Source organism: Euprymna scolopes, chromosome 29, assembly GCF_053919585.1.
Source record: "Euprymna scolopes isolate OS-2025 chromosome 29, ASM5391958v1, whole genome shotgun sequence".
Classification (NCBI taxonomy): Eukaryota; Metazoa; Mollusca; class Cephalopoda; order Sepiida; family Sepiolidae; genus Euprymna; species Euprymna scolopes.
In genome coordinates this window covers 85,965,159-85,976,908 of record NC_136510.1, presented here as the reverse complement: position 1 = coordinate 85,976,908, position 11,750 = coordinate 85,965,159, and the positions used below count along the sequence as shown (strand labels likewise).

The following is an 11,750-nucleotide window of genomic DNA, read 5'->3' as shown; positions in this document are numbered from 1 at the left end:
TCTTTTTTTTTTAATATCAACGACTGAGACGTTATTGCATATGAACATGAATATTAATCGAACACTAGCAAAGTATAATTCTTTTCCTGTCCTTTTTGATGGCGGGTGCACATTTATTTTTTTTATTTTTATTTTTATTTTTTTATAGGAGTCACCACTTATCAAAGTCTAGAGGCCACTCAAGGATAAAGGTTAAAGAGTGAACAGTACCCAGTAGGACAATATCATAGTAATCATTAGTAGTGGAAATTTGGTAAATTGGATTTACATTCATAAAAAAATAAATAATCACAAAACACAATATTTTTTGCACTTTATTATATATTTTTTTATTCAAAAATTAAAAAAAAAAAAAGTTCAAAAACTGAATTCACAACCAAATTATGCACGAGTCAAAAATTTACAAAAATAATAAAACATTGACAAAAATATATTTCATCTGCAAAAATTTTTATGAAAAAATAATTTTGAAAACAAAAAAATATTTATTTTAATTTATTATTATCATTATTATTATCATTATTATTATCATTATTAATTTAATAATATTATTAATATACTTATTATTATTGCTAATATTAATAGTAATATTACTACTACTACTACTACTAATCATAATACTACTACTACTAATAATAATAATGATAATAATAATAATAATAATAATAATAATAATAATAATGATAATGGTGGTACTTATGTAGTATAAGAACCGTGCTATTGTCATCTGGGCGATTTACGCAAAACAGTGGAAGATGCTGAAACACTGAGCGCCTTAACGCTAATACAAAAGTCATAAAAAAATTGATTATTACAAACAAATTTGTTTATTATATAAAAAAATCTAAATATTTATTTTGATTTGACACAAAAAATATCATTAAAAAAAAAGAAAATGAACATATAAAAAATCGAAAATTTTTGGTTTGCTGTCGGTTGTTATTCAAAAAATAAATAATTATTTATGAAACTTAAATTACAATGAATGTTATATTTTTCTTGATTTGAATTTCAATTTCCTAAAATTTCCGTAATAAATTTATTCAATAATTATTTAAGAATATTGTTTTCTTTTCCAATTATTTTTTTAAAATTGAAATTGTTTTCATTGTTCAATTAATTTTTCATTGAATTAGTTTCGTATTGACTGAAATAATATATATTTTTTAAAACGGGCAGAGTTTGCATATGAAAAAATTTTTTAAAAAATCACAAAACTTTTATTTGGCACCTTCCAGTGTGTTCCATAAACTAGATGAACGATAACACAGTCCTTATACTGCACAAGTACGATAATAATTTTCAGCATGAATTTTTGGGACATAAAACTGAACAGGAATTTTATCTGAAATTCCCTTAACGTAAATAAATCTTAAAGTAAGTAATTTTACCAATTTTGTAAGATGATTTATCATTTTTACTGCATGTATATTTGATAATTTATGACAAGCTAACAATATGAGAGACTGTTGGACATTTTTAACTGAAACTTGGTGAACAAGTCAGGCATAAACTGAAGTTTTCTTGTACCAAATATAGTTGAATTGCAGAAAGAATTGTGAATCTTATTAATGATTTCATGGGTGGGTGCAATTTCTGTTTTATTTATTTATTTATTTTTTTTGGTGGGGTGGAGAGTTGACCCTGTGTCTGTATTCTAGTATTCTGGAATTAATGTGGTTTTACTATAGGCGTTGTGTTCATATTTTAATGGAAAAAGGAAAAACAATAGTTTAACATTAAAGGGTCATGGTCAATATGCTGCAAAATATGCAATTCAAATTAATATATATGTTGAACATCAGGGATGAGTTACTGGAAATAACATCCGGCCAGAATAAATAACACTCAGCTAATTGACACAGACACCCACCTGGCTGGAAGGATAAACATCTAGTTATTTAATGCAGAGACACTTGCAAAGGTCACTTGCAAACACAGCAGATGAACATACACTCGTCCTTAAGTTAATAATAAAATTAATTTAGGGGCATGACTACATTGATAATTCATACAAACATTGAGAGCATAGCGAAATCCCAGCATGCAGTTGTGGATGCACGAGTGTTCAAAAATGTTATATTAACTGGATCAAATGGAGATCAGTAGAATTTGATAAATAAATTTATGTCAATTCTGCTGTCTCTGATTGTACTCGGATGCCACAACCAAGCAAAAATAATATATTGTTATATTCCTATACATAAGGTTTTTTCCACCATTCTTTTAAATGCAGCAGCAATATACAACTTTACAACTCAACACTCTTTACAAAACCGGATATTTGGTGTTTGAACAACTTGGCTTGTGTAGCAGAAATCAACACAATTTCATGTTTTCTGCACATATTGTTAGTATACTGACCAATCAGATTTCACCAACGCATCGTTTCAGTAGCAGCCAATCACGCTGTATAAAAACTGCATTTTGTTTTAATTTTTTTTTGCAAACAAGCTGGCGATTCAATAATAGTCCTATTTAAATAAAGTCCGACCTATTTTACTGTGGTAGGTGGAGTGGCAACCTGATTGTGTCAACAATGGCACAATCACATTGACACACCAATTCTTGCCAGATCACTGAAGTTAAGCAATGTTGAACCTGGCCAATACCAGATGGGTGACTATTTGGGAAGGCAAGGTGCTGTATGTACTGTGAGGTAAATATCAGGTTGGGAAACTGGTGCGGTCTATCCTTCTCTCGAGGGCAGATGGGCCTCTCTTAATCTGTGGTAGGCAACCCATCTAGTGATGGCGTCACAATTAAAAAATACCCTTGATAGCCCTGACGAAGCATCAAGTATTCAGCTACGGACAAGATTTGAATTACACTACAAACTTGTGTAGTGAATTCAATCTTGGCTGTGGCCGTATGTTACGTGTTATATGTCATGAATGGAGCTCTAGTGAAAATTGAGCAAGAGTTGGCATCAGAATCTGTCATATGCTGGTAGTCTCTACCTTTGTGTGTTGCAAGCAAACACATGTCAGGGTTGAAACAGCAAATATTTTGATTGAAAGTAGCAATATTGCATCTGTGCTATTTTTTTTTTTTTTTTTTTTTGTGTGTGAATACTGAGTCAAACATTCTTCAATTTTGCATGCACTCGCTAAACAGTGTTGGTATTGGTGGAAAATCCTGAAGACTTGCAGATTAACAACTAAGTGCAATTAACAAGGACGACTTCATGCAGACCACACACCCCTGAGGCATGATCTTAGTGAGCTCTATGCGGAAGTTTGCCTTGCTTAACAAACAAACAAAATAACGTATCAAGCGTATTAAAAAGCCACTTCAAATAAGGGTTAATGATGATGAATATTATGAGACGATTGGAAATTATTAAGTTTGATTAGTCATGGCTGAATGATGTATGATATTATTTATTTTTAAATAAACTCTACTTCACCCTTTTCTTTGTTTATTGCATGTTAAACTAAACAAACATACATTGAAATTCAATTATCTATATTAATAAATTATGAAACAACTTCATGCGTGTCGATGTATTTCTCACATTGACGTTACTTTGATAAGCACTATCTATACTCTCGGTGTTGGGAGTAAAACCTGCAGTTGTGCAAGTTAACGAATTATTGCAACTAACAAGGAGGACTTCATGCAGATTTGACAATTCTGAGGCATGACCTTCACAGGTTCTGTGCCAAAGTCTAATGCACTCAGCAGCAGCTGATCGAAGTATTAGTATTGTTTCTGTTATGATCCTGAGAAAGGGATGTATATCGTTTGAAGTTGCTGAACATTCTTGCTTCCGTTTGAGTAATAAATCTGATATGTCGCAGTATATACGAGTAGATAGACGTTGCTAAGTTTGTAGTGTGAGATGGTATGCCTTTCGACGTCTCGTCCAGGATACCTCTCCAAACTGGTATTTATGGCTTAATCAGCCAATCACAATATTGCAAGAAAAAAGACCCGGATGTGCTTATGGACAAGATGACAATCGTTTTTTCTTTTTTTTTTTTTCAAGTTAATTTATTTATAAAAGTTGTGGGTAGATTAGAAATCCAAATTTTATGTAGGAAACTTGAGTCTTTTTTCTTTGTTTGTTTTTTTTTTTTGTAGAAATTGCTTCAGGCAAAGTATGTGTCGGTTGACACTAACCATATTTGGGTTTAACTGGCTTCCTCCAAAGGAGGAAGTTTCATGGGAATATGAAATTCACAAGCGGTCCCCAATCGCATGTATATCCCCGTTAGAAAAGATGATGACGTTAGGTTTTTGCAACTTTTGCAGGGAGGTATTGACATCCTCCTACATACAGCGCCTGGTATTCCCAAATTGGTCACCCATTTTAGTTTTAAACCAGGCTCAACGTTGCTTAACTTCGGTGATCTGGCAGGAACCGGTGTGTCAACATGATTATGCCGTATATAGACAAAGTATGGAGCCACTTGATATAAGGAGCTAACAAGACCGATGGAGTGAGAGTAGCAACATTCTGTCTGTGTCATTCATTTGTGTGTTCTGGGCCAAACCTTCCTTCGACATCGTATGCAAGTGTCAAGGGTAAATACCCGCAGTTCTTCAAGTTAAAGAATAAATGCAATCAATGATGAGAACTTCATGCAGACCAGAGAAGCATGAGGCACGATCTTCGTGAGCTCTATGCAGGAGTCCAACTCGCTCAACAACACAAAGAACAACATACAACAATATACAACATACAAACAACTAAAAAAAAATGAATAACTAAATAAAAAATTTGAAAAAGCTTCCTTTCGAATAAAGACAACTAAAAAGTACTTCATGTGTCAAAATGAAAGGAAGCCCTAATTATTGCATTTGCTTTCTTAAGAAACCTCACCTGTCAGGAGGGGGGTGGAGGAGCAATGATAAATTGTTACGCCCGTTGTTAGGTGAAATTGCTTCAAGATGTCGGCACATTAGCTAGACATGGATGCGGGTTGAGAGGAAGATGTGAAAATGAGTTTTAACAATGCTGAATGAAAAAATGTTTTCACGATGGAATGATTTCAGAATAAAAAAAAAATGAAAGTTATTTTTATCGATTTTTCTTTCGATGACAGAAAGAATCCATAAAATAGTCAATATATTTACATATTTCTTTTTCAATAAAAACAGTCAAGTAATAATAATTAAAAAAATCTTTGAAAAAAAATATTTTTTCAGATTTGCATCTCTAATTGACAACCGTCTGGTTAATTGTGACATATTAAAACATTGTAAAATATTTAAATTCAGGTTTAGTCAATACATATATTTACATCTCTTTTTTTTTTCACAAAAAAAAAAAAAAAAAATCAAATAGATAAAAAAAAATTTTTTTTTTTAATAATTATTTTTCAGACTGGCGTTCCTAATTTTAATGTTTAATTATGACATATTAAAACATTTAAAAATATTTAAGTCCAGGTTTAGTCAATACACATATTTACATCTTTGTTTTCTTTGTCTTTTTTTTTTTCACAAAATAAAAATATTCAAATAGATTGAAAAAAAAATTAAAAAAAAATATTTTTCAGACGGGCGTCCCTTATTGAAAGCCATCTGACCAATTACAACATATAAAGACATTTAAAAAATATTTAAATCCAGTTTATATTATTTGGTTTATTCAGACTACTGTTCTCATAACGTTTCAATTGTAGCGCATCTTGTCAAGTGTGGGATTGAACAGTCAGTTTCCGGAAAACTATCACTTAGGACTTATTATTATTTAGCACTTATATTTGATACAATAAATTACCTGGCCATGACTGGCAGAATGGGATAAACCTACGTCATGAAAGGGTCTGTTGGAAATTTCGTACATGTTCCAGTGTTTGAAAACAAGATTCCAGAGTTTTAAAGACATGCATGAAGAAGGTCAGAGGTCACATCGCCAAAACATACAAGATTAGAACAGTAGTCCAAAATAATCCAAATTATCGACCCTCATCTAAAAATTTTTCGAAACATAATATTTAAATCCAGATTTAGTCAATACATATATTTGCATTTTTGTTTCTTTTTTGTCTTTTCACACACACACATACACACGCACACACATACACACACACACACACTAAAATACATATAAAAAAATTATTTGGAAAATTATTTTTCAGGTTGGCATCCCTTATTGAAAATAACCTGATCAATAATATACCTACTAAAATATTTCAAAACAATATAAATTCAGATATTTAGTCACTACATATATTTACATATTTGCTTAAATTTTTTTTCAAATACATCAAATTAAAAAAAGGAAATTTGAGGGGTACTTATGCAGTTTATCATAATTTAGAAAGCTATTCTTAACATGAATAATAAGAGATGGAGTCTTTTTTTTTTTTTTAACTATTCCGTATTTTAACCTAATAATTAAAAAAAAGAAAAAATACTGTAAAAATTGAATTGAAAATCCTATATAAAAAATAGCATAGTTTGCAATCCTTATTGAAAATTATCTGAGCAATAATAATCATGATAAATTTTTTTTTAATATTTAGAACCTGTCAACGCATATTTTTACATAATATTTGTGATTCTCCACAATTTTCTATCTCTTCTCTACTAACATATAAACGATTTATAAAATTGCTTATAGTGATTAGACTCTAAAGAAGCAAGATTTCCTGAATTTCAATTCCTTCTTAAGATCCCTTAAGCTTAAGCCTTAAATTTTAAACAAAATCGTATAATTGATTTTGATCAAAATTGAAATAAAAACAAATTCCAGAGAGGAGGTCTAGTAACATCATATCTTGATTTTAATATATTTGTGGGCCGACCTAAAAGTGATGCAACTCTCGCCTGCTTGGAGGGGGGGGGGTTGATTTTACCTGTCCTAGGACGGGTATTCTTCTAGTTTTAGCATAGAACTTTGTTTTGAATGTTCAGCGTTGACGGTTATCAGTTGTTTATTTATTTATCTATTTTTTGACTAGGATTTAGACCTGAAATAACGATAATACTGATTCTTGACTGCATACCAAGGTTTTATGCATATCATAAAAAGAAACTGGCATCTTAGGAAGATCTCTATAATTCCAGTCATTACAGGAGCAACTAGACTTATGCAGAAGAATTAAAAAAAACTACTTGGTAAATATAACCGGTGAACCAAGTGCAAGATAGATTCTAACAATTGCACTTACAGGGATGGTCAGAATCTTAAAAAAGATCTCTTGGTAGGATACCCCATCCCCAACTGGAACAAACTGATAAGAAAATTAAAAAAAAACAAAAAAACAAATATATAAATACCTGTATTATTTGGACTACTATTCTCATCTGGGATGTTATTTTCACAGCATTTTGACCGATGTAACTTTTGACCTTCTTCTGATCCTTGCATCCTGTCAAACTCTGTTCGAAATTTTGAATGGAGCCTTTTATTTAATCTATGAGGGTATTTTGCTCTTGTTCCATCAACCATGACCGGATAGAAGTCTTTAATAATATGTAATTGTATTCTTAGTATTATACCTGCATTGGGGATTGAACCCTTAACCTTCAGAAGACTGTCGCTTAGAACTGATTATTATCTATTACACCACGGGGTCTTAATCAGGGGTTACATCAGCTGAAGTGTTGTGACAATAAAACTACAAATTAGAACAGTAGTCCAACTAATCAAAATAATACAAATTATTAATCCTTATCTCAAAAATTCCGAAACATATAAATATTTGTTTTGATAGACCAATAAAATGCATAACCTCAAGTCATACAGTATCTTTAGTGTTTGATCTACAAAAATCTCCTTGTAAGTTACTAGTTTAAGTTTGTTAATTATTTACAGTGGAATGAATTTATTTATTACTTCAAAGCAAATCATATTTTAGTAAAAGAAAACAAACAAACAAACAAACAAAAAAACAAGAATTCAAATAATTTATAGCAAGTTGATTGGTATATGCGAAATGGTAAAAAAAAAAATAAAAAAAAAAAATAAAAAAAAATAACCTTATTAGAAAAATCCAATATGGATACCGGAATTTTTCGAGAAGATAGCAAAGGAGATAAGATTGAAATCACAATATCTAACCAAGGGAGATAACCCTCTTACACACCCTTTATATAATCATTATTTTAAATAAAGCAAATGAGGCAGAGAGGTTAACGCCCTTGGTTAAATATTATGATTTCAGCGTTCTCATTTTGAATGTTATTCTTACAACGTTTCGGCAGATGTAACCTCCGACCTTCTTCAGGTGTATCTTGTTGACCTTTGGAATCTTTCTGTCAAAATCTACGTGAATCCTTTATTTAATCCACGGGGTGTAGTATGCTTTCCTTCCGTCAGCCATGATCGAGTAGAAGTCTTAAGTAATTCGTAATTGTATTCTTAGTACTGCCTGCACTGAGGATTGAACCCCCAGAAGAGTGTCACTTAGTCCTGAATTTTACTTAGCATTTTATCTGTTATGTCATGGATCTATGGAGATTTTCAAGTTCAGCAGAAAGATTCTTTAGTTTGATAAGATAACACTTGAAGAAAGTCAGAGGTTAATCGGCCGAAACGTTGTGAAAATGACAAAAGTAGTTTGAATAAAAATCCAGATAATCCAAATTGAATCCAAATAATTAATCCTCATCTCAAAAATGCATCAACATTATGATTTTCATATATATTTTTCTCAAAAAAATTAATGAGTCCATATTGGATTTTTTTTTTTCAAATATGGTTAACTTTTAACTTGCTATAACTATGAGGGACGTTTCAAAAGTAAAGACTCCTATTTTTTAGCTAAAAAACTAAAACGTTGAAGAGCTACGAAGACGGGAGTGGTACAATTAAAACCAGCGATCTTTTGTGCTCCATAATTTATTTTTCTACATAGTCACCACCATTCTCAATGCACTTTTGCCGGCCACTTTTGATGCCTCAATTGTAAAAACCCGGTAAGTTCTTTGTCACTCACATCTCTGTCACACTCTGAAATCGACGAACCCATCTCCGAACTGAATAAATAAATAAGCATTAACTGCATCAGCTTCTTACACGAGGCACCGGTGAATACTGATCAGTTCAATTTTTTTGTGCATGAAGAAATTCAACGATGCATCTGCTTCTGATGTGCGTCCATGACAGGGATTGCTTCCTCACAGTCTCACGCTATCAATATCTGCAACAGAAAGATTAAACTTTCAGATTATGAATGCACAAGTTATCACAACAATGTAATTTGCAATTCCCCCTCTGATCCATTCGGGTGGAATAAAGATAGAAGTCATTACTTTAGGAACGTCTCTTGTAACTTATTTAATTTTATTTATGTTTACTAAGACATGATTTTATGTAAAAATACATTTTTGGGGAGTGATGCTGAAACTCATTTCACTGTAAATAATTATTATTATTAACAACCTTAAATTAGTAAATCACTCAAATCTGTGTGAGGGTGGGGGAGCTTGAAACAGACATGGAGTAATCATTTCAAACATATATATATATATATATATATATATATATATATATATATATATACCCATCATCTATGATGACATTTCAGTGATCAAATTGATCCCTGAATCAAGCATAGTCATAACTAGGCCTATGACAACAGCATATTCTTTTCCTTGTTTTGATTCTCAGGTATATATCCATTGATATCTTATATGTTTTTATGTAGAGTGATGTGGTTCTCTGTTGATTAATTGTCTAACTGTGTCGGATATATACTAGAGAGTCAAAACAAGGATAAGAATATGCTGTTGTCATAGCCCTAGTCATAACTGACCCATTCAAGTTGTAAAGTTTGGTATGGTTCAACTTGATCACAAATGTTTTATTCAATATAATTTCCTGAAGCCGTTTTGAATAAATGATTATGAGAACCAAGTGGCTCATAACTGCATTGCTCATCACCCATTCTGATTTAGGATTGTGAATTTAGTTGTTCCATGTGTCGAGAGGACGTCTTTGCTCCTTCAGTGTCTCCCAGTTCTATCTGGGCCTGCATCAGATGATACCAGAAAGCAGTCATGTTTGGTTCAAGTTCAATACCCTGAAATTGAAAAGAAAAACGAATAAATAATAGGATAGTAATTCTAAATATTATTCTATTATCGATTAATAGAATAGTAGGATCAACTTTAACTAGTAGTAAGAATGAGTTCTATCTCACGTTCTCCATTCTATTAGGTTGGCGCAAAAAATGATGTCGTTTTTTTTTATCAGATATATATATATTTATATATGTTTTAAGAAAAATAGAAAAACCGAATGAAATTATTAAAAAATCGTTTCGTCCTTATTTCAGAGGACATCTTCAGGATAATTGAAATAAAAATGTAAGAAAAGAAAAAGTCATAGATCGTGCGAAAAAGATAGTTTTTGAATCCTACCCATGTCGGGAAGGACAAATATGTGTGCGTATGTCCTTCCCGACATGGGTAGGATTCAAAAACTGTCTTTTTCGCACGATCTATGACCTTTTCTTTTCTTACATTTTTATTTAAATTATCCTGAAGATGTCCTCTGAAATAAGGACGAAACGTTGATTTTTTAATAATTTCATTCGGTTTTTCTATTTTTCTTAAAACATAACGTCAACCACCGCTGGTATTTTTTCATTCCTTATACATATATATATATATATATATATATATATATATATATATATATATATATATATATATATATATGTCAAAAAACGACATTATTTTTGCACCAACCTAATATTTTAAGTGTTAGAATACAGGGTAGAATGATAAAAGTGTCACCCTAAAGAAAACAATATTACAGCTTTATTTTAGAATTTTTATTGAAAAAAATCAATTTAGGTAACTTGATTATGCAGTAAAGCTGACATCTATTCAATCACCGCCTCGATATGGGTCTGAGAGCATACCTTTTCCACAAGCGCCAACAGGAGCTCGGCAAATACTTGGTGGATGGTAACAATCAGGCTGACTTTGGTGTTGTGGGAGGTCATGTTGGTGATGTTCTCGAATGTATGACCAATCGAAGTAGTCCAACGGATTCAGGTCAGTGATAGAAGGGTACAAAGTCATAGCATTCCTTCTGAAGCCACCCCTGGGTCTCTTTGGACTTGTGGGTCAGCGCAGAGTTCTGCTGCCACACCTAGGGTCTGCCAGCAGCCACCTGATTGCACCAGGGGATCACTAACCCCTTCAGCACATCCAGGTACACTTTGGTGTTGACTTACAAGCTGACTTTGAAGATGTGAGGTGACATGATGTTTCCCTCACTTGAAACCACACCAAAGATCATAACCATGGCTGAAAACTTTGTTTTCATCACTCTTGGCACGTCCCTGTTAGTGATACTGAAAAAGGTGATTATACATTAATGTATAATCACCTTTTTCTTTACAATATTCCCTCTGCTTAACTTATTTTGTTTTCAAGTAAGATCTTTGACTTATTTGTTGTTTCATCAAATACTTCTGCATGCAAAATCCGATCCTGCATTTTGCTAATTCTTACCCGCTGATGAGAAGGAGAGTATTACTTCGAAACTCCGCGGATTAAGGACTATCAATTTATCTAGTATTTCCTTTTAAGATTAAATATGTTTTTAAACATGTATATATATATATATATATATATATATACTCGTATATATATATATATATATATATATATATATATATATATACATACTCGTATATATATATATATACTCGTATATATATATATATACTCGTATATATATATATATACTCGTATATATATATATATATATATACTCGTATATATATATATATATACTCGTATATATATATATATATATATATACTCGTATATAT

At 31.5% G+C, this 11,750-nt stretch overlaps 1 protein-coding gene across 2 annotated transcripts in view; it reads right to left on the bottom strand.

Annotated features, from left to right (window-relative positions):
- Positions 1–9,738: 9,738 nt before the first annotated feature.
- Positions 9,739–11,750, bottom strand: part of LOC145252766 (uncharacterized) — a 380,616-nt gene continuing 378,604 nt past the window's right edge. For both annotated transcript variants that reach the window (XM_080112672.1, XM_080112673.1), the window contains one exon: positions 9,739–9,983. In XM_080112672.1, coding sequence (XP_079968798.1) covers positions 9,855–9,983 — 129 coding nt within the window. In that variant the 3' untranslated portion in view covers positions 9,739–9,854. The remainder of the gene's footprint in view (positions 9,984–11,750) is intronic.